The sequence below is a fragment of the Balaenoptera borealis genome (assembly GCF_965194805.1).
Source record: "Balaenoptera borealis genome assembly, chromosome: 13".
Taxonomy (NCBI): domain Eukaryota; kingdom Metazoa; phylum Chordata; class Mammalia; order Artiodactyla; family Balaenopteridae; genus Balaenoptera; species Balaenoptera borealis.
Window position 1 is genome coordinate 95918663 of NC_138870.1, and position 27999 is coordinate 95946661.

The 27999-nt window shown below is 58.2% G+C and overlaps 1 protein-coding gene across 7 annotated transcripts; it reads left to right on the forward strand.

Moving 5' to 3' along the window:
• The first annotated feature begins 278 nt into the window (after nucleotides 1-278).
• On the forward strand, nucleotides 279-27981 carry MICALL1 (MICAL like 1). 7 transcript variants are annotated; one of them, XM_082352731.1, is made up of 16 exons: nucleotides 279-816; nucleotides 5058-5106; nucleotides 5544-5685; nucleotides 10047-10135; nucleotides 11260-11402; nucleotides 13026-13471; nucleotides 15065-15122; nucleotides 15804-16183; nucleotides 17632-18041; nucleotides 20669-20803; nucleotides 21427-21553; nucleotides 21671-21779; nucleotides 21926-21999; nucleotides 24717-24831; nucleotides 25002-25048; nucleotides 26098-27981. In XM_082352731.1, exons 1-16 carry the CDS (start codon nucleotides 671-673, stop codon nucleotides 26217-26219), a joined length of 2592 nt encoding a protein of 863 aa, XP_082208857.1. In that variant the 5' UTR covers nucleotides 279-670; the 3' UTR covers nucleotides 26220-27981. The 7 variants fall into 7 exon arrangements, 6 of the variants coding, with proteins under 6 accessions (XP_082208857.1, XP_082208861.1, XP_082208856.1 ...); XM_082352730.1 differs by having other exon boundaries at nucleotides 280-816; nucleotides 17632-18047; XM_082352733.1 differs by having other exon boundaries at nucleotides 280-816; nucleotides 21689-21779.
• The last annotated feature ends 18 nt before the right edge of the window (nucleotides 27982-27999 follow it).

The following is a 27999-nucleotide window of genomic DNA, read 5'->3' on the forward strand; positions in this document are numbered from 1 at the left end:
GAGCAAGAGGAGAGTTCCCGGTGGGCAGCCTGGTGGAGGTGGAGGAAGAAGTCACTGTGGGGAGGGGCTAGTTTGCGGTGGGTGAGGGGTTCAGGGGCCATCCCAGAGTTCTCTGAGGGGTCCACGGCGGGGGGTGGGAAGGGGTGAACGGGATCGCCGAGGAGAGGGGCGGTGGGGTGCTGGGTCCGTGAGGCGGGGTCGGGGGGGGTCCGCGTCTGTGGGGCGGAGCCGCCGCTGGGTGGGGCGCCAGGCCGCCGCCCCCTCCCCGCTCCCCCGCGGCGGCGGGCGGGGACCGAGGCCAGCGGGACGCCCGCGCCCGCGGCCGGCCCACAGCGAGGGGAGCTGGCGGCGGTGAGTAGGCGGCGGCCGGCCGGGCCGGGCCATTCGGGCAGCGGCTGCTCGGGCAGGTCCGGGCAGGTCCGGGTGGGAAGCAGGCAGCCGAGCCGGGACCCCGCTCCGGAGCCCGAGCGAGGACTCCGAGGCCGCGGCCCCGCCTCCTCCCCGCCCCGCGCCCGCCGCTAGCTGGTCGCGCCCCGAGCTCCGAGCCGCGGCGGCAGGGCCGCGCCGGAGCCACAGCCGCAGCCGCAGCCGGAAACCGGCCCGAGCCGGGCCCGAGGGTGAAGCCCGGTCCCGGCGGCGCCCGGAGCCGGACCCGAGCCCCGCGCGGCTCATGGCGGGGCCGCGGGTCGCGCTGCTGGCCTGGTGCCGCCGCCAGTGCGAGGGCTACAGCGGCGTGGACATCCGCGACCTGAGCAGCTCCTTCCGGGACGGCCTGGCCTTCTGCGCCATCCTGCACCGGCACCGGCCCGACCTGCTGTGAGTGCTGGGAGGGCGGGCGGCCGGTCGGGGCGCAGGGCGGCGCGGGCTCGAGCTGGGGACCCCCGCCCCCCTCAGTGACGCGGAGCCGGGGCTGCGGCAGGCGCCGCCCCCGGAGGCCAAGACTCCCACCCTCCCGCGGGCCCCCAACGCCTCGCGGAGACCCTCTGATCCAGCACACCCCTCCCCCACTTGGCCTCTTTGACCCCGCCCACTGGAACACAGCCCGCCCCCCATGCTGGTCTTTCTGCTGAGGCCCCGGCCCCGCCCACAGGGCACTGATTTCCGCCAAAGGGACACCGAAGCCCCCAAGGCCTTGCCTCTTTGAAGGAGCACCGAGCCCTCCTCGGGAACCCTGGGCCTTTCTTACACTAAACTCTTAAACAGGCGCTCTGAGCAGCCCCCTCCACGTGGGGCACTGAGGCCTGTTCCCTCTGTGGGGCCCCCTTGCTTTGATTCCCCCATGCGATCTTGTTTCCAGGGCACTAGCACAGTGCCTGGCACAGAGGAGACCCTAGGTTAATAGAGGTCAGATGAATGGATGTAACCCCCTCCCCATTAGGACACAGACCTGTCTCCCCAGGTGTGTGCCCCATGTCCTGCTGTCCTCAGTGGGGCAGGGAGGCTGAGTGAAGACTCCTAAGGTCTGACCTACAGCCCTAATGGGCTGCTCCAGGGTGTGAAATGGCCTCTTCTTGCCCCCAGCTGCCCAGTGAGGTTTCACGGGAAAATTTATTCAGACCCCAGAGCAGTTGACTTGGTGTTTCTATCTCAGCTCCCTTTTCCTTGGGCCCTGGAACCTCTTCCATTCATCCATTCATTCATTCATTCATTCATTCATAAAACACTGAGTGCATGTTTATCTGGCAGCTGCCATTCCTTGTACTTCCGGTCTCATCTGCAAATTGGGGACAAGAGTCATGGTCCTTGTCTGTCTTGCTTACAGCCCCTCGGACAGGGCTCCCCAAGCCTCACAGGGTCTGGAGTCTTTGTGTGTCTGTTCCACCTCCAGACCTGTGCTCCCCAAAGACAGCACCTGGGAGGCTTTGATGAAGGAGGGAAGGAAGGGAAGGATTGCCTCAAGGATTCGATGGTGTAGATGCATTTAGTTTATTCTGTACCATGTAGGTGGTGGGGTGGGCCCTGGAGGAGAGGGTTTTGGGGGGCGTGGATGCAGAAGTGAACGAGATGAGGTGGAGATGTAGGTGGGCCGCTGCCTCTTGTGGGGCCTGTGACACGGGGTAAGGGGGCTCAGGAGCCGGGCCTTGAAAGATGGAGAAGAAGGGCACCCAGATTGGACCCACGCATTATGGCGGAGGGCTCAAGGGGTCTTCTGTTTTGGCTGGGGGGCAAGTGGTGAGGCAGGGTTGGCCAGTGTGTGACAGGACTCGGGTGTCAAGCTAAGCCACGCAATGGACCTGAGCCTGCCAGCACAAAGTGCAGGCTGCTTGGTTTCCGGTCAGCTCTTCCATGTCCTAGGTGTGCAACCTTGGGAAAATCACTGGATCCCTCCAGGCATCAGTTTCCTGGTCAGTAAAGTGGGCTTGATAATAAGACCTACCTCACGGGATTGTTGGGAGAAATTAAATGGGACAATGAACATTCAATTAACATTAGTATTATAAGTAGTGTTATTAAGCAGGAAGGGATGATGAAAGTGTCTCATTCCTTCATTTATTCCACAGGTGTCTGCAGAGTTATACTCTGTGCTGGACACTGTGCCTGGTAATGGAAATAGCTACTAACCAACCAAGAGGCAAACCCCACACGGTCTCCCATGGCCTATGGGGGTAACAGATGTATAAGCAGTGCTGATAACTCCACGTGGGAAGTGCTGTATCAAAGGGCTAGGTTGGGAAGGCCTCCCAGCCGTCACATAGTCTTCAAGGAGATAGCAGGAGCCGGGTCAGGGCCGAGGGAAGGGCATTCCCGGCAGAGGGGACCACCTGAGCAGAGACACAGGCGGCACTGTTGGAGCCCATAGCACAGGGCAGGGAGGACTGGGAGATGTGGCTGGGCCAGAGTGCTTAGGGCTTCCTGCTGGCTAAGGAGGGTGGATGGGGCCACGGGGAGGGATGCGGCTAGAGTTCGTGTCGAGCGGAGGGGGCTTCCCTCCTGAGAAGAGATCCAGAATCAGGTCCAGGCATTCATTTGCAAGGCAGGCCAGCATCTAGGCTGCCAGCCCATTGCACGGGAGAAAAACTGAGGCCCAGGTCCTATGTGAGGCATAGAGAGGACCTCAGTGATGGCTAGGGAGGATCTCCATGAGAGTAGGGCTGGGGTAGGGGCGAGGGCAAGCACCATCTTCTAAAGTGGTTCAGGCTTCTCAAGCTGTGTCATTCCCCCTCCCCAAATCTAGGCATCTTTAAGCTCCCTTGAGGGCAGGGACCATGTGGGTTTCATTTTTGTGCTCCTCATCTCCCCCAGAGCCAAATAGAACTTCCCAGCCTTTGAAAACTCTCAGAAAATATGTTTCCAAAGCCTAGATGTTGATTAGGGACAAAGGTAGGGGAGGGAGAAGTGGAGGAAAAATCGTAGTATCTTGGGGACCTTTACAGTTTTCACGCTGTTTCTGGCATTTATGCATTCAGTAGACATTTATGGAGTGCCTACTAAGTACCGGGCACTGTGGAGGGTGTGGAGTGCACGCCGTGAACAAAATGTGACCCTAGCCTTCTAAGAACACTGCTGGGAGACTGAAATAAACGGCCCAGACAAGCTGCTTTTGTCTCATTCGGCCTCAGAACAAGCTTTTGTTGGGGGCTGGGCTGGTGTCACAGTGTCCCTGAGGTTTAGAGAGGTTGTGTAGCTTGCTCAGGGTCACACTCTTAGGCAGTGGCCAAGCGAGGGGAGGAGTTCGGGACCCAGCTGAGGGGAGAAGGAAGCAATCTGGCCAGAGGTGGCAAAAGGGGCTGAAGTGCATACACAATCCCCTCCCCAGTCCACTCGGCTTTTTGGCCTTGGGCACCTCCTGGGGTTTGCAAACTACCCCTTCCTGTCTTGGCCCACGGTTCACTGTACCTTGATCTCTGCCTGGAGAAGTTAGCAGGCAGGTGGGCAGGAGGAGGAGGGCTCTCGTGTGTCTGTGAGGCCTGCCTCTAACAAGCCTGGTCCTCCCCACCAGCTTGGGAGGTGGTACGAGGGCTTCCCCTAGTTTGCAGATGGGAAAACGAAGGCCGCAAGGACTGCCGACCTGCCCAAGGTCACACAGCCTGACCTGGAAGAACAGGGCCTGGGACCCAGACTTTGGAGGCTGTACTGCCTTCTCTGGCCTCTGGGCCCACGTCTCAGGCAGTCAGGCTGCAGTTTCCAGCCATAGAAGGACAAGGCGTGGGGCGGGTGCACCCAGGAGGCTGCTGAGCAAGAAGGCTGGGTCTCCTCTGCTGGTTTCAGCCACTCCAGCAGCTGGAGCCAGGAGGCGGGGAGGGGAATAAATAAAAGCTAGGTTACTCCGGCAGGCCCTGCCACTTCTCACCTGTCCCAGCTTAGGAACTGGGACACCCTTCACTGCTCCCCGAAGGATGGTGCCCCCAGGAGTGGCGCAGCAGGGTTGGCCAACCGTTCAGCGTCGGCAGCTCTGGAGAATGTACTATTTCCAGGCTGGTTCAGACTTGTTCTATTCCTGGCCCCACTGAAACAACATTCCTCTTCGGCCTGGGTTAGGGTTTCAGCAAGTTGGTGTGGCTTCTCCAGGTTTGTGACATGCAGTGGAAGGAACAGAAATGTGGATTCCCAGGGCGGCTTCCTCTTCCCGGGGTGGCTTCCTCTCTCTGGACCTCAGTGTCCCTATCTGTAAAGTGGGATAAATACCTGCCAAGTAGAGTTGAAAATAAATTCAAGACAGGAGCTCAGCCCAGTGCTCAGCGTGAGGTCAGCAATCCGTGGGTGTCCTTGTTGTCACCAGCATTGGTCCTGGTCTTAGTTTTATCTTTGCCACTGAGTCAGGACATGGCTTCCTGGGGGATAAACTTGAAGCTGGGGCTTCTCAACCCCGCCCCTTCTGAGTGATTTCCAGCCTCTGCTTGGAGGCCCCCCGGGGCCATGTGCTCATTCTCTGCCCCACCTGGCAGCCCCCGCTCTATTAGCACGCGTTCCTTGCCTCAGTTTCCTCTTCCACAGTCCACAGACCCCTCCCCCAACCCTGCTGAGACCCAGGCTGGCTGGGATGTGGTCACCTCCACTGGTCACACCCCTGCCCCAGCCCTCTCCTCAATGCTCCTCCCTCACTTTGTCTCTTGCAGAGAGTTTGATTCACTTTCCAAGGACAATGTCTTCGAGAATAACCGTTTGGTGAGTCCCCCAGACAGATGGAAGCCCACGAGGCTGTGTGTTTTGGGAGGGTGTGTATCGGAGGGCAGGGGTCTTGCAGGGCAGGAGCTGAGGTGAGGGGCTCGTGGACCAGCTCCCAGAGCAGCTGCCTTGCACTGGGGCCCTGGCTGCTCCTCTCCCCACCCCCTGCTCCCCTCTGGCCTGCTTGTGCCTGGAGCGCCAGACCTTCCCCTTCTCCAGGTAACAGTCACCCCTGCCCTCATCCCCCTCATCCCGCTGAGCAAAGCTGGGTCTATGCAGAGTGGCGCCCGCTGACCCTGCCTCGTCTTCCTCTTCCTGCTTGTGACTGCTTCTGTGCACCCCGCATCCTTCTCCCACCCCTGCATCTGCCCCCCACCCCACACGTTTCCCCCCCCCTGCCTCAAACCTTCCCCCACCCTGGCATCTGCACCCCCCAGGCCTTTGAAGTGGCTGAGAAGGAGCTGGGTATCCCTGCTCTCCTGGACCCCAATGACATGGTCTCCATGAGTGTCCCTGACTGCCTCAGCATCATGACCTACGTGTCCCAATATTACAACCACTTCGCCAGCCCTGGCCAAGGTGAGAGGGGTGCAGCCCTTCAGGGAGGCTGGCCCTGGGGGCGGGGCATGTGTCCCACTGTCTTCTGAGCTGCACACAGGCACAGGGAGGCAACTCATCATTCATTCACTCACTGAAATATTAATTGAGTAAAATAACACTGTGCTGGGCCCGGGGGGTGCAGCGGTGAAGGAGGTCGCTGCCTTCGGGGAGCTCATAGTCTGGCGGGGGAGACAGACAACAAACGCGTGAACCAGTAACTAAGCGAAATAACATCAGAGGAGGGAATTCCCTGGTGGTCCAGTGGTTAGGACTCGGCGATCCCAGTGCGGGGGGCACGGGTTGAATCCCTGGTCGGGGAACTAAGATCCCACAAGCCACTTGGTGTGGGAAAAAATTAAACAAAAAAAAAATTAATAATGTCAGAGGAGACAAAGCAGGGCGAGTTCATCCGCTGTCTGTGAGTTCACCTCTCTGGCACCCACCCTCACTTCCTGTTTGCAGACACCTCCCTGGGGTTTTTTTCCTCCAACGGGGAAGTGGTCCTGTAGGGCTGTTGTGCACCATCTTCCTCAGCAGTGACCTTCAAGGCCTGAGAACTAAGAGGCTGGGGAATTGTGTGGGGTGGGATAGGGGGGTGGGGGTGGGGGGATGGGAGGCTACAAGGGTATTTCTCTGCCCTGAGTCAGGTCACTGGGTGGCTACTGAGCCTCCTGCCTGGAGAGTCCCCATGTGGGAATCTCTCCTGGGCCTTGTCTTCCGCAGAGAGGAAATGGGCTCAGAGAGGGGAAGGAAGGAGCTCAAGGTCATACAGCAGGACAACCAAATTCGGGCGTCCCGACTCCTGCGCTGTGTCACTGCTGTCAGGGGTCCTCTGGGGGTGGGCACCTTGCCCCTCTGCTTCCATGTCAGTCCTTCCTCCAACCTCTGCTCTCCATGAGGACAATCTCAGCCCATCTCTTAAAAAAAAAGTATTCTAGGAAGTACGGATTTTTTTTTTTCTTACTGGGAGTAAAACATGCTTACTGTAGAAAATTAGAACATAGAAAAAAGCATAAAAATTAAAAGATTAAAATAATCTGTTACTCCCCATCCCCCCCATAATGCTAGGGATTAATATTATAATTGAACAAATAACATTATATATATTTTACTAGAAATAAAAATGAAAGTATTTCTCAACTGCTGAGTGTCTGGTGAGAGGCAGCATGGACTGAACGTTTTTGTGCTGCCATTTACTGTCTGGGTGACAGTGGGCCACAGGGTCACCTCTCGGCTTAGGGTCCCCTTTGTAGTGAGGATAAGAACAGCGCCCATCTCACAGGGTTGATGGGAGCAAATGAGGAATAATGACCTGTGTCTGGCCCTTATTGAGGACTCAAGGTTACTATTATTATTACTTTTTTATTTCATTGGTTAGAGTTTAGCTTGCTCACCTAGAATCACAATTCAGTCTTATCTTCTGGAGGGTTCCCTTTGGCCAAACCCCAATCTCCCTCTACCAAGCTCTTCTCTGGAGGGCCTCCTTCCGGGAACCTGCGGGGTGGGCAGGTGGGGCAGGGCCCTTGGTAATACTGTCGGTGGTGCCCACTTTGTTCCCGGTCCTCACCAGGCACCCTGGGGGTGAGGTCACCCTGGTGGCCCAGCTCCCTGTGCTCTGCCCGAGGCGAGAGCACCCCCTGGACCTGTGGGGAACTCCTGTCGCTAAAGGCACAGCTTGTGCTTTCCATACGGCTTAGCCCCTAAATGCAAACCATTTTTATCCCACCTGCTGCTCAACCAGAGGAAACGCAGCGAGGTGTTCCAACGCTGGAGGCGAAGCTGGCTCTTAGGCTCCCCGAGATGGTCCTGTTCTGTACTTTCTGGGTGAGGGGAGGGATTTCAAGGGTAATTTTGACCAGGCTTGACTTTCACTGGACCGGGTAACTTTGGAAGCTGGCTGTGGCTGAGACAACACCGTGCCGTGCTCTCCTTTCATCTTGTGCCAGGCTCCGTGGAGACCGGTGACCCTGGGCACGTCAGCTGACCCCTGACCTCCAGGAGCCACAGCCTAGTCTGGAACCAGAGTGTGACGGAAGGAGGCCCAGTGGCTGAGGGACTCAGAGGAGGGGTACCTCCCCCCTACCAGGGTGACAGGGGTGGTGTCATCAGGATGAAGCCCAGTTTCTTAGTGGGGCCCCTGAGGGCCTCTCCCCACTTAGCTTAAGCCACTCACTGCCCCAGCTGTAGTCATACTGAATTTCTTGTGCTGCTTTGAATATATCACATTCCGTTACTGCTAAGCCTTTCTTCTTGGTGATCCTCCAGTCCCTGTCCCCACCCCCCATGCTCTGGCACATTCTTTCCTACTCATCCTCTCATCCCACATTTTGCCTCCTCCAAGCAGCCTGCCCTGATATACTCCAGGTGCTCTTATAACCCCCTGCCCCGTGGTGAACATATAAGACTCTGGTCATAGTATCTCGATTACTCCCTCTCCCCTGTAGACCATCTCTGTCTAGTTCACAGCTACATGACTCCAGCACCTGGCACTTATTCATTCATCTAACAAATATTTATTGCGCCTCTACTGTGTGCCAGACACTGTGCTAGGTGCTAGGGGGAGAGCTGAGAACGATACAGACTCACAGAGCTTGCAGTCTAAAGGATGGGGGAGGGAGAGAGAGAACAAAGTAATATAATTGCAGATGAGTCCGATAAGGAAACAAAATAAGGTAATGGTATAAAAAGCAACGAGAGGAGGAAGTGGCTATTTTAGGTGAGTAGTCATGGAGGCCCTCTCTGAGGAGGTGACATTTGAGCTAAGCCTTGAACAAGGAGGAGAAAGAGGCCATGTGAAGATCTGGGGAGGAATATTCCAGGCAAGGGGGCAGCAGGGGACCTGTGTGCTCCAGGGGAGTGAGGGGGAAGGAGGAGGTGAGGCCAGGGTGGGGGTGGGGGTAGGGGGTGGGGGGGTAGGGTAGTGGTGGTGGTAGGGAGTGGGCCCAAAATTTTTGACCATGACTAATGGTAAGAAATATGTTTCCCATTATTATCCATGTTCATGTACACATACATCACTGAAACAGGTTTCAGGAAGCGATTCTTCCCCTTAAAACACGAGATGCCCGCGGATATTTCCTTCTAGTTCATCTTTACGATAGGCTGATTGCAGTCTACTCAGTTGATTTCAGGGTCCGTTAATGGATTGTGACCTGAGGTTCTGACAATGCTGCTGCCTTAGACCACAGTAAGGAGTTTGGATTTTTTTTTTTTTTTTTTTTTGGCTGGGCCTCACAGCTTGCAGGATCTTAGTTCCTCAACCAGGGATCCAATACAGGGCCCCCTGCACTGGAAGTGCCTAACCACTGGACCACCAGGGAATTCCCTGGATTTTACTTTTAAGAATTAACATACAGTAGTATTGATTTTTCTTTTGGTATACAGTTCTCTGAATTTGGGGGTTTTATTTTAATCACTGAGTACAGAGTAGGTGCTTAGTGGATACTTGCTGAAGTAATGAAGGAGCGGAGTCATGGAGGAGGCGGGTGGGCTGCGGGATGGGTTTCTTCCGGTTCGAGGGCGTGCAGGCAGGGTTCCGGGCCGCACCTGCCCACTTGGGCTTGGGTGGGGCAGCTCCTCGGCCCCAGGGAGCCAGCCCATCTTCCTGAACCTTCAGGCCGGCGCCGTGTGGTTCCTCTCCTTTCCTTCCCTTCACCCGTTCAGCCTCGTGGGAAGGAAGCTACCCGTCCTTTCACATGTTGGGCGCTGATGGTTCTGTGCTTGTCCTGGTGCCTTATTTTATTTTATTTTTTTTTAATAAATTTATTTATTTATTTTTGGCTGCGTTGGGTCTTCGTTGCTGCACGCAGGCTTTCTCTAGTTGCGGCAAGCGGAGGCTACTCTTCATTGCGGTGCGTGGGCTTCTCATTGCGGTGGCTTCTCTTGTTGCAGAGCACGGGCTCTAGGCACACGGGCTCATTAGTTGTGGCACGTGGGCTCTAGAGCGCAGGCTCAGTAGTTGTGGCGCATGGGTTTAGTTGCTCTGCGGCATGTGGGATCTTCCCGGACCAGGGCTCGAACCCGTGTCCCCTGCATTGGCAGGCAGATTCGTAACCACTGCGCCACCAGGGAAGTCCCTGGTGCCTTATTTTTCACGCTGCTCTGTGCGGTGGGAGTCACTGTCCCGCGTTGCGGAGGCCTGGCAGGGTTGGGTAGCTTGCCCTCGGCACTTAGTTTGGAAGGAGGCATCCCCTGCCTCTGTGAAGCGGGAGCCTGGTCCCACTGCATCGGTGCTCTGTCCTCAGGTGGTAGCCATGGAGCTCAAAGCTCAGGCCAGGTTGGGCCTCCTGGACCTCCAGGGTCTCCAGCTGCCTCAGAGTCTCTTTCTGGTCTCTTGGCAGCCGGGGTCTCATCACCCAGAAAGGGCCTGGCAGCATCCTCCCCGCCATCCGAAGCACCCACTCCCGCGGAACCAGGAGACAGGGCTCAGGTAGGCAGATGCCGGGGGTGGGCAGGTGGGGTGGGGGGACAGCTGCCACTGCCGCGTTCAGCGGGTGTTCTTGGTCCCTTTCCTGTTGGCTTTGGAACTAGATTCTCACAGACCAGGCCAGGGCGGTAGGGGCAGGGGATGGCCGGCCTGGGAGGGGCACAGGGCGTCCACAGCACTGACTCTCCATCATGGGACTGACAGGACTCACCCATGCAATACAGCAGATTCTCCCCTTGATTCCCATGAGACAGAGCTTTAAACTTCCTAGCGTGATTCTGCTTAATCCTCTCAACAACACTGGGAGGTGGGTATTGTGTGTCCCGACGTACAGATGAGGAAACTGAATCTCAGAGAGGTTTGGTCATTTGTTCAAGATCTCTCAGCTGGGAAGTGGGGGCCGCACTGCCAGCCCCCTGCTCCAAGATGCTTAGGGGGTGACACCAGCGTTTCACATCTGGACAGCACTTCACAGTGTGCAGAGGGCTTTTCCCACCTGCTCCCATCTGCGCCTTGCTGGAGGACCTCTTGAGGGACAGGGAGCCCAGCCCATGGTGGGTGCCCAGTGAGCATGTGCAGGGCTGAGACAGGCAGGGGTGACAGGATTCCATTTGGCAGGTAGGAACCCAAGGCTCAGAGACGAAAACAGCTTGCTCAAGGTCACAGTGCTTAGAAGCTGAGAAACTGGGACTTAAATCTGCTTGGTTCTAGTTGCGGGGACAGAGACGGCAGACGAGGTGGGCCTAAGAGGGCAGCCACCTGTCAGGCAAGGCCCACCTGTGGGGACGGGAGAGGGACAAGAGGCTCAGGGGAAGGGATTATACAGCCGGAAGCTAGCTGCCTTTCTGGCAGAGAGGGCCCCAGAAACTGGAAGTCCGGATTTTTGTTTCCATCCTGACTCAGTGACCTTGAGCAAGTCTTTCCCCCTTTCTGGACTTAAAAGTTTCCTCACGTGCAAAACAGTGACAGTCCCCACCCTCTGCCCCTCTGGGGCTCTGATGGAGTGTGTTAGCACCGCGCACTCTCGGGAGGTGGCCACCGTTAGAGCGGGGAACAGGGAGTGTTCTTGAACAGGATGGCTGGTGACCCCGCCCCCACCCCCAGTCTGCCCACCCCGTTCCCTGCAGGGCGGTGAGTGCTCCTCGGGCAGCCTGTCAGAGCAGGGCGCCCACCGGACCCCCAGCAGCACGTGTGCGGCCTGCCAGCAGCACGTGCACCTGGTGCAGCGTTACCTGGCCGACGGCAAGCTGTACCACCGGCACTGCTTCCGGTGAGTGGTGGGGGATCCTGGGGGGGCAGGGAGCTTCCCTCGATTCAGCACCATGGTGTGCCAAGACCCTTGGCAGGCTCGTCATGCTGGAGCATCTTGCTTTTCCCCATTTTACTGATGAACAAACGAAGGCCTAGTGAGGGGAGAAGACTTGGTCAGTCACAGAATTAGAGACAGAAATGGGGCCAGAGCTGTTTGAGACTAAGTACCTGATGATGATTAAGGGGCAGAATGTGCTCTAAAAGCTGTTGAAAAAAGAAAGCATTTAAAAAATCTTATTTTATTTTTATTTTTTGTTTTTTCTTCCTTTTTTTTTTTTTTTTCTAAAAGAAAGCAGTTAAAAAAAGAAATCATAGTAACAACTTGCTTTCAGTGTGTGGCTCCCAGGGGAAGCCAGGTCTAAGGAAAATGGAATAAGAGGCAGGGAAAATATAAATAGCTTAGAGAATGTATGAAAACGTTTTATATGTTAGAAAAAAAAATCAGCAAAGAAAATTGAATAGTCCATGGAAACCAGTGACTGGGAGTTATAGTGTGTATTCAGTTGTGGTTTAGAGTGTGTGTGTGTGTGTGTGTGTGTGTGTGTGTGGTGTGTGGGGTGTGTGTGTGTGTGGTGTGGGGTGTGTGGTGTGTGTGTGGTGTGTGTGGTGTGTGTGTGTGTGGTGTGGTGTGCGTGTGGTGTGTGTGGTGTGTGTGTGTTTGTGTGTGTGTGGTGTGTAGTGTGTGTGGTGTGTGTGCGGTGTGGTGTATGTGTGTGGTGTGTGTGGTGTGTGTGTGGTGTGTGGGTTGTGTGGTGCGTGTGTTGTGTGTGTGTTGTGTGTGTGTTTGTGTCTGTGTTTGTGTTGTGTGTGGTGTGGTGTGTGTGGTGTGTGTGTGGTATGTTGTGTGTGGTGTGTGTGTGTGGTATGTGTGGGTGTGTGGTGTGTTTGTGGGGTGTGTGTGGGGTGTGTGTGTGTGTGTGTGTGTGTGTGTGTGTGTGTGTGTGTGTGGTGGCTGGACCTGGAACCCCAGGCACCTGATTGCAGAACTGAGGTGTCATGGGGGAAAAATCTCGAGGAAGGGAACCATTGCACAAACACAGTCACGTCTGGCCATCAGGGCAGTGTTTTAAAAACTTTTTATGGTGACATACGTTTGACAGTGTGACCAGTTGTAAGTACATCCCTGAAATCAAACTTGTATAAATAGATGCACAACTGGAATTAGAGTTTCATAAAACAAGTGTGATACATTCTGATATATCGTATTTTATTCTATTTCATAACAAAACAAAACAAAACAAAAAAACCTGGTTGGTTGAAAACCACTAAATTGATTTCTTGAGCCACTAATGAGTGGCAGCCCGCACGCTGGATGGAACCTCCGGTGGAGCTGGGGGAACCTTTGCTTCCTCTTGCAGCAGAAACTGAAGGCGTGTTTCACAATTTATGTTGCTGATTTCACATGGTTTTATTGTTGTGCTGTGATTCTGACATTTACCCTTTTTCTTTTCCGCTGGGAAGTTCTGGGTACTGAGACGGGATCCAGGCTGGCAGTTGGGAGGAGGGGTGGCCAGCACCCTGGGCCGGGCTGCCTGGCTAAGTTGATCCCCCCATCCCACCCCACCCCTGTTCTCCCTGGCAGGTGTCGGCGGTGCTCCAGCACCCTGCTCCCCGGAGCTTACAGGAGTGGGCCAGAGGAGGGCACTTTCGTGTGTGCGGAGCAGTGCGCCAGGCTGGGCCCCGGTGGGCGGTCAGGGGCCAGGCCTGCACTCCCCCCACAGCCAAAGCAGCAGCAACTTACAGAAGAAGCCAAGGATGTGGAGAGAGGCGGCCCCAGCCCTAACGCGGCTGCCGGGGCCGAGGTGGACGTACCCAAGGCCAGCCCCGAGGGCCGACCCCAGATCCCCTCCAAGCCCCGGGTTCCCGGCAAACCACAGGAGCTGGCCAGCCCCCCGGGCAGCCGCCCCACACCTGCCCCCAGGAAGGCCTCTGAGAGCACAGCCCTGATGCTCCCCACGCCCCGGCCCCGGTCCAGCCTGCAGCAGGAGAACTTGGTGGAGCAGGGAGGCGGCAGCGGCCTGGTGAATGGTGAGCAAGGGCCCGACTGGGGCTGGGCGCTTCCTGAGGTGTGCCTGGCGTTTAAACGTACACGTGCCTGGGAGTATTCGTGGGGCCGCGCTGTCCGTGCCTGTGTGTGCTGTGGATGTGCTGGGGACGACCGTGGTGCTGAGGTTATTAATTCACACAGCAAATAGTTACTGAGGCCCCCCGGTGCACGCTCTGTTCTCCATGCTGCAAGGACACAGATCCCTGCCCCATTCTGTGTGCCCAGGATGTGTGTCCTCTTGTGTCCATCTTGTGTGCTTCAGTTTCGGGGTGTAGGGAGTGTACATCATGTGTCCCTGTGTCCCGAGTGTGTCTGGTTCTGTGTCCACACTCAGGTGACCTCCCCTCCCAGGCCCAGCCTGTGTGCTTGTCCACATCTGGATGTCTGGCAGGGGACAGCTCAGGGGCTGGGGGTAGGGGAGGGGGTGTCCCTGGTCAGATGGGCCCCTGGGGCACTCCCCAGGCTGACCTGTTCTGCAGTGGAGACCCCTGCCTCACCCCTCATTGTCAGACCTTCCCACATGACCTCCCTGGGCTTCCATGAGCTCATGGAAACATGGTTCCTTGTAACCTGAGACGTGCTGGGGAACTCTTATCAGAGGAGGCCCAGGGCAGGGAGACTCCCAGGGTCTCCCCCTGGGACTTGTTCATTCTGTTTCGCACTCGCAGAGGCCTCTTCCTGAGCTGGGCGCTGGGGATAGAGATACTGTTCAGACCTGTTTGTGCCTTTGAGGTGCTGCCAGTCTCGAGGGAGAGATGGAGAGAGACATGAGGATTTTGGTAGAATGTAGATGTCTGTTAAGATGGGGGAGCAGAGGCTATGGTGGGATTCACGGAGGACACTTGGGAGTCAGGGGAGGCTTGCAGGAGGAGGTGACCCTGGGGCTGAGTTGAGACAGTATTTCCTGTCCACTTTGGGGAAGTGTCAGAGGGGCACTTGGGTTCCCCCTTCTTTTTTTAAAAAAATAAATTTATTTATTTATTTATTTAGTTTTGGTTGCCACGCACGGGCTTTCTCTGGTTGTGGTGAGCGGGGGCTACTCTTTGTTGTGGTGCGCGGGCTTCTCATTGAGGTGGCTCCTCTTGTTGCGGAGCACAGGCTCTAGGCACGCGGGCTCAGTAGCTGTGGCTCGCGGGCTCTAGAGCACAGGCTCAGTAGTTGTGGCGCACGGGCCTAGTTGGTCCGCGGCATGTGGGATCTTCCCAGACCAGGGCTCGAACCCATGTCTCCTGCATTGGCAGGTGGATTCTTAACCACTGCGCCATCAGGGAAGTCCAGGGTTCCCCCTTCTTAACTGAAATACGAATGGGGTCTCTAGGTGTCCTGGCCTTGCCCCTTTGACCTTCTCTACCTGTCACCTTTGGTGTTTATCTAATCTCCCTGAGTGCTGGGCTGGGGAGGTACGAGGGTGCAGGTGAGGTTGCCATGGCCACCTGGAGTCCATGACTTGCCAGGTGGGACGGAAGGGCATCCTTGGTAAGGCAGGCACTTGGGCTGGCTCCCTGGGTGCCCCACTCTGCTGCCCAGCTCACAGCTGCGCATGAAGACTTGTTTCACTCTCCTTTCCCATCCAGGGAAGCTGCATGAACCCCCCATCCCCAAGCCCAGAGGGACACCCAAGCTGTCAGAGAGGTATGCTGGCCCTGAGGGGTTTCAGGGCCCTGGTAGGGGGAAGGGGAGTGCCCTGGGGTCTGGGCGGGTAACAAGACCATGTGACCCACCAGCACACCCTCCCGAGAAGGGGTGGGGCTCATCTCTGGGGGCAGGAGCCTGTGCCCGCATCCCCTTCCCTGTGGCTCCCCTGGGACCCCCTCTCCTGTGGGCAGCAATGCCTGGTGGAGACGGCTGCCTCTGGGGTCCCTTCACCCCTCCAAGTCTCTGCTGCCTGTGGAACGAGGGAGGCCTAGGCCTCGCTACTAGAGTCGTTCTGCGAATCAGCAGCAGAGTATAGAAGACCCAGCAAAGCTCAGCTGTACACCTGACTCAGATCCTCCAGCCCTGGGACCCTGTGTCACAGGCGAGGACATCGATTGCCAGCTGTTCTTTGGGAGCTGTGTTTCCCCTGTATGGTCCATGAGAGAGAGGGCAGGGAAGAGAGAGACAGAGACAGAAACAGAGGAAGGGGAAGAGAGAGGCCCCCCTCTTTCTGTTTCAGCTCTGGGCCCAGACTGGCCCCACTGGCTGGGGTGAGAGAGGAGAAGTGTCCAGTTTCTCATCCACCCCCTTTGGGCTGCACTCAAGACTGTCTGGGGAGAGAAGGACACTGCCCCCCTTGCCTCCTAATGGTTTCTGCTGCTTCCTGCCTCCGTCCAGGACACCAGCCCCCAGGAAAGACCCCCCATGGATCACACTGGTGCAGGCAGAGCCAAAGAAGAAGCCAGCCCCGCTGCCCCCGAGCAGCAGCCCCAGGCCGCCGCCACCGGGCCGGGACAGCAGGCAGGTGGAGAACGGAGGTGTGGATGAGGTGGCCCCACGGGGCCCGGAGGTGGCTGGCCCGGAGCCCAAGCCCTACAACCCCTTTGAGGAGGAGGAGGAAGAGCCCGCAGCTGCACCCAGCCCAGCCACCGGCCCTGCCCCGACTCACCCGGAATCTACACCCAAGTCCCTGCACCCCTGGTACGGCATCACCCCCACGAGCAGCCCCAGGACAAAGAAGCGCCCCGCCCCCCGAGCACCCAGTGCATCCCCCCTTGGTGAGTGCCGTTCTCGGGAGCTCTCCTGACAGTTGGGACTCTGGGGTTGGGCACCTGGGTCAGCCCAGGGCCAGGGAAGGGCACGTGGTGCCACAGGATCCCCCCCAGGCCAGGTGCCGTGTGTGTCATGTCTGTCCTCAGTCCTTGAGCAAACCTGTGAGGTAGGTATCATACCCCATTTTGCAGGTGAGGAAACTGAGGCACAGAGAGGGTAAGTGATTTGCCCAAAGCCTCACAGCGCTTAAGCAGTGGAGGCAGGATTTGAACCCAGACTCCTGACTATACTCCTAACCCTTTGTAACCCACCTCACAGGGCTGTTATGAGAATTAAACGTGTTATCCATCGATGTGCATAACACCGAGTCAGGCTCGTGGAAAGCGCTGGGCAGGGGTTAGCTCCAGTCCTGCCCATCTAGTCACTCTCCTCCAGTTGCCAGGCGCTCGGGCTCTGACCTGGCTGCGTGACACGGGCGCTAGTGACTCTGAGCAGTTCCTCCCCTGTGTCTGTCCTCCGTCTCCCCATCCGGAATATGGAGGTGGTGGGCCAGCTCCCAGGCGCTGTGCCTCCCTCTGCCCAGCCCTCCCTCTCGCCGTCTTGCAATCTTCTCGGGCCCTGTGCTTGGTCACCTTCCACCACGGCTGGGGTCCAGCTGCCTCTGAGACCTCAGTGGGAGCCCCTCAAACAGTGGGTCCGAGAGCACATTAGAGATGACCGGAGGCCGGTGCTCAGGTGGCCCAGGCCCCCCTCTCCGGCCCCTGCTGGTGCCCTGGGACCCTCCAGCTGAGCGTGGTGGGTCAGCTGATTGGAGGTGATGGGCGGGTGGGAGATGCAGCCAATGGGATGAGCTCTGAGTCGGCCACAGCTTGGTCCAATCCCAGCCCTTCTCCTCTCTGAGTCTGTTGCCTCACTGGGAAAGCACAGATGATACTCTGAAGCATGGTGTCCCTCAACGCATGATGATGAAAGTGGCACGGGGCAATGCCTGGCCTGGAGCCGGCCACCGCCAGGGCTGCCTGCTCCTCCCTCTCCTGCTGCCCTCCCTCCCACCTCTGCTTGGGTCAGAGGCAGAGAAGGCAGACAGAAGCAAGGCTTTTTTTTGGCCTTTTCAGTTTGGCTTTGCTTTGGGTCAGATCAGACGTGGGAGGGGAAGTGGAGGCTGCAGCCACGCTGGATGAGGAAGCGAGGGCCGTAAGGAAACCAGGGCTACGACGCGCCACGAGGCGCACGCCAGAGCCCGAAGAGCGCAGGGTGAATTTGGATGATTTGTCTGCCAGTGACCTTGGTCCAGTCACACCTTTGCTGTCCTCTGGGCTCTTGCCTGTCTGGACGTGGAGGACTTGGGTTGCCAGGGCCTGCAGCTCTGTCGAGAGTGGAGCGTGTTAGGTGAGGCCGGAAGGCCTGACTGTGCCCCCTCATGTGGCACCCACTTGTGTGTTTGTTTGTACAGCTCTCCACACCTCCCGCCTGTCACACTCGGAGCCACCCTCAGCTACCCCGTCGCCAGCCCTCAGCGTGGAAAGCCTGTCATCTGAGAGCTCCAGCCAGCCCCCAAGTGGGGAGCTTCTGGAGCCGCCAGTTGTGCCCAAGAGCTCCTCAGAGCCTGCTGTCCATGCCCCTGGCACCCCTGGGACCTCGGCCAGCCTCTCTGCCAACTCCTCCCTGTCATCCTCTGGGGAGCTGGTGCAGCCCAGTGTGGACCGGACAGCTCAAGCCAGCCCTGGCCTTGCCCCCAATACTAGGGGCAGCCCAGGTCCCCCTCCAGCCAAGCCCTGCAGTGGCGCTGCTCCCACCCCTCTCGTGCTGGTTGGAGACAAGAGCCCTGCGCCTTCCCCTGGAACCTCGTCCCCGCAGCTCCAGGTAAAGGTGAGTGCCTCACCCTCGCTAAAGGCTGCTGTCCTGTCTAGTGGCCATGGGCCTGGTCTCAGGGCAGGGTCTCTGACCCTTCCATCGTTGCTGGCCCTGACTTGTGGGGTGACCTTGGCTGTGCCCATCTACCCATTCACCACTCCATTCATTGAGGCACAGCTCCACCTCTCCAACCTTTCACCCATTAGCCAGACCTCCCGTCCATCTGTTCATGTCTCCACTTGCCTGGTCTTCCATGTCTTGAGGCGTCTAGCTCTTATTTACCTGCCTAGCACACGCACGTGCCCATTTGGGACGCATCCACCAGCCACCACTTACCCACACATCCTTCTGTTCACCCTTCCGTTCACTGAGGTCCTGTTTGTGCCAGACCCTGGCACAGTGGCGTTGAGACCCTGTCCTTGCCCTCTAGGGGCTCACAAGCTGCTCAGGGAGACAGGCCTAGATGATTGTTCTACAAGGCCCCCTGGGGTAGAGCACAGAGGGGAGGGGATGACTCCCTTCTGGGGGTCATTTTCCTTCTCCAGAGACCTCAGTCTCCCCTCCTATAGAATGGGGCAGATGGTGTTCATTGAGTCCCTCCTGTGTGTATGGGCTGGCCTGGGCTCCAGAGGTGAGATGACTGTGGCGATCCCTGCCCCCCAGGTGCTCACAGCCAGGTCGGGGTGGGGTACTGGGGTGACTGTGCCTTGTGTAGAGTTTGTTTTTTGGGAGGACGGGTAGAGGAGGGGTCGGCCCTCAACAGGCAGAGGGCCGAGGAAACAGCTTTACTGGGTGCTTCTCTTGTGTGCCACTGCAGGGGTGCGGACAGCCCGTGCTGTGGGCTCCCCTTACCAGGCCCCTTCCCAGGCTGGCCCTGCGCTCCATCCCCTCTGGGGGCTGCAGTGGGCACGAGGAGGGTCTGCTGGACACCCATCCCTGGGAGCTCATTTTCCACTTGACCTCTGTGGCTGGTGAAGCACTTGTTTCTCAGTGTCACGCCAAGAACCAGGGGTCACCAGGGGTCAGGACATTCCTCTGGGCACCTAGTTCATGAGGGGGCCTCTCCTGCCACCAGAGTCCCTTTGCGCCACCAGGTTCTGATTCTGCATTTTTTCCCGTACTCTGCAGCCCTCTGAGGGCCCGGCTGTAGTCCTGGTCTGACCGACCTGACAGAGGATAAGTCTGGGGAGGAGCCTGAGCTGTTGGTTTGTGCACCTTTCAAATGCCACTAACCTTCCCGGTTGCCTGGGCAACCAACCGCCTCCTGTCCAACTCTGTCACCACCTGCTGTGTGACCTGGAGAAGGCCCATCCCATCTCTGGGCCTCCGGATGCTCTGAGGAGCCCCAGGGTTCCTTGCGGTGGGAGGTGGGGGAGGGAGTTGATTTTGGACGCCCCTCCCCTGCCCCCTACAGGCAGCTGCCTTTCAGCATGTTTCCTGTCCCGAGGTCTGTGAAAGGTTGGTCTGAAGGAGTTCTGTGGCTGAGAACCCTTGAGGGACTGAGGGGCCTTTGGGCTGTTTGGCCCTGCTGGGCCCCTCTGGGTGTGACTGTGGAGGGTGTGGGCAGAGCCCAAGTGGACTTCCTCCTGGGGTGCCCCATCCCTTACCCTAACCCCAGGATTCGGAGAGAATCCGAGACACTGGGGGCAGGAGACAGGCAGGCCCCCTGGGCGGGTGCTGCCCTGTGGGGCCCAGACTATCTCCCTGCTGCGCCTGGACTCCGGCCTGGCACTTTCCTTGCTTCAGATCCCAGAGCAGCTGCCAGCCTGAAGGAATCTCCCCCAGGCTGGCACAGGTGAGGTGAGCGGGGCTCCTCCTTCCTCCCCCCAGCTGTTGGAAAGCCCGGTAAATACTCCTGGGAACACTCCATGGCCTCAAGTGATGCCTGTTTCTGATGAGCTGGGGAGGGTGGTTGGAAGATGCTGGCACTGCCCACGTGGCAGGCAAGACCTGTCCCAGTGGGGGGCCTGCCCGGCTGTGCTGGCCTCAGGACAGGGATTACCCCAGAAGGACAGAAAAATGCAGAGCTAGAGGGCAGCAGAGGATGGGGGTCTTTCCTGGGCAGGAAGGGAGCTACCTTCCTCCTCCCTCTACTGCTAGTGTGTTCCCTGTTTTTGCTCTTCCTGGCTGGGGGACCCTGGGCAAGGAGCTGAACCCCGGAATCCCCGCTGGGAAAGGCGTGGTTGTGAGGCCTGGATGAGCTACTGTAGCTCTGTCCCACCCTAAACTGCGCGTCCTGACCACTGCCCCCAGCGCCGGAGGGCTGCCCCAGCCTGAAATAGAGTCTCACTGCAGCTTGGGCCCGTGGGAAGAGCGTGACCTTGAGCCAGTTACTTAACCTCTCTGAACTTGAGTTTACTCAGCTGTAAAATGGGCACGACACTACCCACCTTGTGGAGTGGTTGTGAAAATTGAACAGGAACGTAGAGAAGTATCCAGTGCGGCAGCAGCACACGGGAGGCGCTGGGAAGTGGAAGTGTTTGTTGAATGACTGAGTTCCTCAGAGACTGGCTGCTGTGGGGTTCTCTCTCTGCCTGATCCCTACCGCCTGCTTTCCATGGTCCCATGTGATCAAGCTGCCTGGGTCTTACTGACCCCTCCCTGACTTATCTTCTGCCACGTCTCCCTGCCTTTAGTCTTCCTGCAAGGAGAATCCTTTTAACCGGAAGGCATCACCCACAGCGTCCCCAACCGTAAAGAAGGCCACCAAGGGCTCCAAGCCAGCGAGACCGCCTGCCCCAGGACACGGCTTCCCGCTCATCAAACGCAAGGTACAGCTGGGAGCCCCAGACACCTGGCTGCCTGGGCCCGGGCCCCCGCCCTTGGCCGCCTCAGGCTTCCCGTGGGACTGTGCCACAGGATGGGCTGCCTGGGCAGCTTCCCTCAGATGCTGGAGGGGGCATGCTTGGGAGGCCCAGCTGGGAGATTTATTAACTTGCAGCCAGGGGGATTTTGAGCAGATTCGCTGCTCTGACCAAAAGCATTGGGTGATGCATTTAAATTGTTACTAATAATAGTTCAAGGATCAAAGCGTTCACATGACATACTTCTACTTAAACAGCTTAGAGTGTTCTCAGGTTTCTCCCTCTAATAGGGTCACTTTCGCACATTGTGATATATTTTCTGGAGTGGCAGAGGAGGGGAGGAAGTTGCCGTGAAAAGGAGGAAGTTGTATCGCCCTCTGGGCATGCCTGTCGATGCTGGGACCAGGGGCATGGCAGGGGCGTGGCCGTCCCTACACCCACCCCTCGCCACACCGGGGTGTGGGACGGAGCCAGGGTGCAGGGCCTGTGGAGGCCAGTGCTGGCCGGAGAGAAGAGGGAAGCTCCTGCACCTGGCAGCCAACAGGTGGGAGGGCGGGCTGACCTTCAGGTAACTGGGCGCTGTCGGGCAGGTTCAGGCTGACCAGTACATCCCCGAGGAGGACATCCATGGAGAGATGGACACCATCGAGCGCCAGCTGGATACCCTGGAACACCGTGGGGTCCTGCTGGAGGAGAAGCTGCGTGGTGGAGTGAACGGTGCGGGAGTTGCCGGGGGCCTGGCGGGTGGGACTCGGGTAGGGGGAGCCTCTCTTCCAGGGTAGGAGCCGCCATGGCCCCTTTGAGGGTGGGGACTGCCCCCAGCCCTGGCCTCAGTGGGCATCTGGTTTCCAGAGGGCCGTGAGGATGACATGCTGGTGGACTGGTTCAAGCTCATCCACGAGAAGCATCTGCTGGTTCGGCGGGAGTCCGAGCTCATCTATGTGTGAGTCCTTGCTCCCCTTGGCTCCTGGCTCCTCTCCCCAGGATCCATAGAGCTTAGGACTGGGAATCTTCACCTTCTTCCCTTATCAGTGACAACACGGGGCAGGCAGCCGCAGAACTAACCGTCACCTTATTCCCACCTTCCAGCTTCAAGCAGCAGAACCTGGAGCACCGCCAGGCCGACGTGGAGTATGAGCTCCGGTGCCTTCTCAACAAGCCAGGTGAGTGTGGCCACACCCACTCCCCAGACACCTGCCCTGGGGCCTGGTGACATGGAGGAGTGGGCTGGGGAGTGGACAGACCGGGCCCTGATGAGGATGCACAGGCAGAGTCTGGGAACAGGGCGGGAGGTGCTGTCTGGGTCATAACAGGTGAAAAATAAGCTCAAGCCAAGATGGGAGAGGGAACAGCATGGCCAGTGTGGGGCTGTGACATCTGTGGTGTTGGGATGACAGGCCTGCAGAGAACACCAAGACCAGGAGCAGACTGGCTTTTTTTTTTTTTTTTATAAAGTAATTTTTTAGAATATTTTTAAATTTTTTTAAATTTTATTTATTTTTGGCTGCATTGGGTCTTCGTTGCTGCGTGTGGACTTTCTCTAGTTGTGGCGAGCGGGGGCTACTCTTCGTTGCGGTGCACGGGCTTCTCATTGCGGTGGCTTCTCTTGTTGTGGAGCAAGGGCTCCAGGCGCGCAGGCTTCAGTAGTTGCAGCACTCGGGCTCAGTAGTTGTGGTGCATGGACGGGCTTAGTTGCTCCGAAGCATGTGGGATCTTCCTGGACCAGGGATCCAACCTGTGTCCCCTGTATCGGCAGGCGGATTCTTAACCACTGTGCCACCAGGGAAGTCTCGACTGGCTTGTTTTGGTACCCTCCTCTCCTGGAAGGTGTGGGTGGGCTCCTGGCAGGGAGGGGTCAGGCTCCAGGGCCCAGGGCTGCCTTGCTGAGCTAGGGAGAGCAGGTACCTGTCTAGAGGCAGCTCTGGGCTCATGGCCGTTAGGCCAGAGCATGGCAGGGCTCTGCTGGTGGGGGGAGGGCCGGTGGAAGTGCCCCTGCACAGCGTGGCTCAGGGTGACTCTGGGAGGGAGGGATGAGATGTGCTGAGAATGGAGGGGGGCAATGGGAGGATTGGGTGTGGAGTCACACAGTCCTGCGTTCTGCTGCTAACTTGCTGGGTGCCCTTAGGCAGCTTCCTTAGCCCCACCGAGCCTCAGTGGCTTCATGTGTAAGACAAGGATGAAGGTGCCCACCTGGGAGGGTATTCTAAAGCCCAGGAGCCGGTGGATGTGGAAACACTCTGTGCCCTATGAGGGGCTGATGGCTGATGGTTATTATGTGGCTGAGTTGGGGGTCTGGCCATGACATGGGGTGAGCACAGCTGTGGGCTGAGAGAGACCACAGGACTGTGGAGTGTCCAGAGGCTGGAGCCAGGGCTTTTGACCACTTCCTCTGGCCCAGGTGGTAGGAATCGTTGTTCCCATTCGACAGATGAGGAAATGAAGAGCCAGAGAGGCTGAGTCTTGCACATTGGGGGTGGAGCTGGGCTTCTAGCCATGTCTCTGACTTGGGCATGACCCTGCACACGCAGCCCCTCCTGCCGGCTGGGACAGTGGCCCTGCTTTTCCACTGACCAGGGAACTTGGGAGGCTGGATGTGACCCAGAGGCAGGAGTGTCCCTGAGGAAGTCACAGAATGTCCCAGCTCTTTGCTGCCACCTATGAATCACTCCCAACTCTCTGGAGGCTGGGGCGTGGCCACCACTCAGAGGAAGCCGCAGCGACACCTTGTGGCCGGATTGGGGACAGCACCTCTGTACCCCAGGCCAGCGTGGCCCTGGGCTTTTTGTGTTGCTTCTCCAGTCCTCTCTGTGTGGCAGCAACACATCAGGGCTTGTCATCCTGTCCTGGTTGTTGCCTTTGGAGGGTGAGACTGGTTTATAAGGCCCCAGGTGGGCTGGAGATCCATAAGACACTGTAAGGGCTGTAGCTTGGATCAAAGCGTTCCAAGGCTGGCCGGGTACAAGCACTGGCTCCACCCTTGCTGTGTGACACTGGTCAAGGACTTAACTTCTGCAAGCCTCGGTTTTCCCACATGTAGGTTGGGGACATAACTTACCCAGGCCCCAGATTTGGGAAGCAGCAGAGTAGGATTTGAACTGGGGTGGTGACTCTGAAACCCACGTTGTCCCCAGAACTATGCTGGGTCAGCGGTTCCAGTTTTGGCGAGAGGAGGTGGTAGGGGCAGATGTTGTGGAGGGAAGGTCAAGTGTGGGCATCCCTCCGCTGGGAGCCTGTGGGCTGGGTGAGAGGAATACCAAGGTGCAGGTGGGCCTCTGAGGGTGGTTCTGTAGGATGGCTCAGGTTCTTGAGAGGAGGCTGGAGGGGCAGCAGGTGTCTGAGACATCAGGGACACCTCTTGGCAGGGCTCCCTGCCCCCAGGGACCCCTCTAGTCCACCCTCCTTCATGGCATTAGATGAATGTCCCAATATGCCCCTTGGGTCACATTGCTTCTCCTGCATGAGGACCCCTGGGGTTCCCTGTTATCTCCCCACCCCTGCCCCACTCTGGCCAGCTCGCCATTGGAGGCTCTCAGCAGGCCCAGCCTGAATCCTTCCCCCAAGAAACCACCTAGTGAACATTTGTTGAATGAGTGCATGAACAAAGCAGGAAACTCTTTGGCACGTGCTGGTCTGTGTTCTCAGAACACGTATTGTGCTGGACCTCCCGGAGCCCCCTTGGAGAGTTTTTTTGGTAGGCAGACTTGTATCTTTGGTCTCTCCTGTGACAACCTTCCTTTCTCCAAAAATTCGTAATCCCCACCCATCTGGGCCCCCTCCCTCAGAGTGTCCAGCGTGGGGCTGGTCCGCAGCCACCCTTAGCACTTAGGCGTTAGTTCCTCACTTCCTGGGACTCATGTCCCCAACTTTTCTCCTTGGGCAGAAAAGGACTGGACAGAAGAGGACCGGGGCCGAGAGAAGGTACTGATGCAGGAGCTCGTGACCCTCATTGAGCAGCGCAACGCCATTGTCAGCTGCCTAGATGAGGACCGGCAGAGGTGACGTGGCTGGGGGAGGGGTTCCCTGGGGCTTCCTGGGGGCGGGGCCCTCACTGCCAGTCATCCCAGCGCCGCTTGCTCAGCCTGCGTGGACTCAGAGTCTGGAGGGGCCTGAGAGATTACCTTGTCCTTCCTCCTGTGGGACACTCAGCTTCCCTTTCTCATTTCAGGGAGGAAGAGGAAGATAAGATGTTGGAAGCCATGATCAAGAAGAAAGGTGAGGCCCCTCCTGGGGCTCTGGCCCACTTGAACTCCTGGAGGGTGGGGGGTAGGTTGAACAGAGGGTTGGAGTGGGCTCTACAGGGACGGTGTGTGCAAACTCCTAGCCCCTGTTTTGCCAAGAAGGCCGTGTATAGCAAGGCAGGTCAGCCTACGGCTAGGAGAGTGGGTGTGGGATGCCCTGGTGCCCACAGCGAGGACGGTGGCGTATGGGAGCATTTCCCAGGGCGCGTCTGCCTTAAACTGTGCTTTCCTCCTTGAGATCTGCAGCTGGTCTAGGAGGGGTCTGTGGGACCAAACTGCAGGCCGTCCCGCAGATACGATAGTGCCTAGAATGGTTAAGAGAGCACTGGACTGGGAGGCACGAGCCCTGGGCCTAATCTTGGTTCCACCAGTGACTCATTCTGTGGCCTTGCGGTTAAGTCTGGGTTCCAGTTAGACTGGATTCCAGTCCCAGCTCTGGCACTTCCCAGCTGGGTGGCTTTGAGCCAGCCACTTCACCCCTCTAGGCCTCGCTCTCCTTGTCTGTGGAATGGGGGTGATGGAGGCACCCACCTCCCGGGTGTGTGCTGAGGATGACTGAGGTAATGTGTATAAAGCACTTAGTCCAGGGCCTGGCACCTGCAAAAAGCTCGGTTGGTGTTAGTCTGTTTCAAAACTCACATTTTCCTCGTCCGTAATAAGTTAGGGGCTGGGCCAGATGATTTCTGAGGTCTCTTCTACCTCTGACAGTCAGTGTTCGTGTTGTAACCCACAGAGCTGTGAGCACCAGCCTAGGGGAACCAAGCCTTTTAGAGATGATTGTCTGCCACGCTGTAGGGCTCCCCCATTGCTTTCACGGCGCTCGTCTCCTGATCCCTGCCGAAACACTGGGAAGGGGTAGGGTTCCGTCCTAGAGACGAAGAACCGGAGGCTCAGAAAGGTGAAGGGGCGTGCCCACGGTTCCAGGCGAGGTGGTAGCGGTGGGCTGAGCCTGTTGGCCGGCGCTCCTAGGCCATCACCACCACCCCCGGCCTGCTCCGATCGACTTCCCTCTCCCTTCTGCAGAGTTCCAGAAGGAGGCTGAACCCGAGGGCAAGAAGAAGGGGAAGTTCAAGACCATGAAGGTGCTGAAGCTGCTAGGAAACAAGCGTGATACCAAGAGCAAGTCCCCGGGAGACAAGAGCTAACAGTGCGGGCTGCCAGCTGGGGACTCCACCGCTCCTGGCTCGGCCCCGGGCTGTGCTCTGCCAGGGACGCCCAGCTTCCCTTCAGGATCAGTCCAGGGGAAAGATGACTTAAGGGGAGGGAGCCTCTGGGTGATGGCCTCTCCCTCCTCAGGGTCCTCTGGCTGGTCTGGGCCAAAGAGTTTTCTTCCCTCTCCTCTGAGCCACCGGCAGCTGCGCCTCAGCCCTGCCCAGCCTGGTTGTGATGACCCCAGATGCTGTGACTGACCCAGGGAGCGAGCCAGCTCCTGGGTCCGGGGAGCGGCCGCAGCCGAGCACACCCGCCCCTCGTCCCACCCAGCACCTGGCCTGCCGTGCCGGGCAGCTCCTTGGTCCCTCTTCCCTTCTGTACCACGTGCAGAGGGGATCCTTACCTCTCAGAGTCTTTGGGTCTTTCTGCCCACGAGGTCTGCCCTGGGTGGACCTCTGGCCTGGGTCTCCTGCCCCCAGGGCTCTGCCCTCTTGGCAGGCCAGTGAGCCGGGCTCGGCCACGCTGGCGCCTTCCCGCCCCTGCCCTGGTTCTGAGTCCCTGTCTTCCTTTCGGTGCAGGCGGCCCTGACTCTCTTTCTCCTCACTCAGGACCTCTATTTATGAAGTCTCTTAATTAAGTTTGAGGTAGTTACTGTGTCCTCAGACACGAGTGGGCCGGGACAGATCCCTCCCTCTGTTCCTCAGAGTTCTAGGAGCTTCCCTCGTCTCCGCTTATTCTGTAGGAGGTCTCCCTGTCCAGGACACCGTGCTGGGGTGGGTGGGAGCCGAGTGCTGAGCCCCCGCAGGGAGGGTCCCAGGGAGGCAGGCCCCAGCTGCAGTTCTGGCCCCTGCCCCTCAGCCAGATCGGCAGCAGGCGGGGCTACTGCCGTAGGCGCCAACCCTGGTCCTTTACGGCACTGCAGCCCGGCCCCTCCTTTAGGCTCTCCCCGCCACCCCAGGGCTGGGGCGCAGTGGACCCACTCCCGGGCGGTCATCGCCAGCCTGTCTTCTCACACTCGTCTGTTGTCTGTTCTCTCCTGACTTGTTGCTACCGAAGGACTCATGGTCGCTCACCCCCTGGGATGGCTGTGGGAGCGGAGGAGCCAATGGGGACCACCACCTTCCCCCCAGGGAATGTGCCCAGCAGCTCTTGGTCAAAGCACTGTTGCTGTAAGCTATTTCCGGGGTGCCTCTAGGGCCCCCTTCCCTCAGCACACCTATGGGGAAAGATCGCACTGTATTAATTTGAGAGGGTTTTCCTCACCGACAATAAACGGAGACCATCTCAGTCGCCAGTGCCCTGCAGCCTCGAGGTGCCTTCCCCTCGCCAGGCCTGCCTTCTTCCCTGCCTCTGCCAGGCCTCGAGGCCGGCATCTCTGCTTGCCGAGGAGGGCGTGGAGGGGCTGTCCACCGCCGGGGGCCCTGGCCCTCACTGCCTGCCCCCCAGGCAGGACCCCTTCCTCTGCAGGGACAGGTGGCTCCCGCGCCTGTGCAGCCCCCGGCCACCTCCTTCCTGACATGCCTGTTGACCTGCAGCTGGGGTCACCAACTCCAGCGGCAGGTGACACACGTGAACCGGGCTGGGTGTGTCCTGAGGGACGGCCCCGACACCCGGGTGGTGGGAACTGGGGTGAATGGGGGCGGATACGCCGCAACTAGAGGGGAAGTTCTCCCTCATTTAAGTCGACTGTAGCCTGTGGGATGTGGGCCCAGTGGGGCCAGATCTTTCCATTTTTCAAGAGAAACTGGAAATCCAGATGGTGCGTGTGTGTAC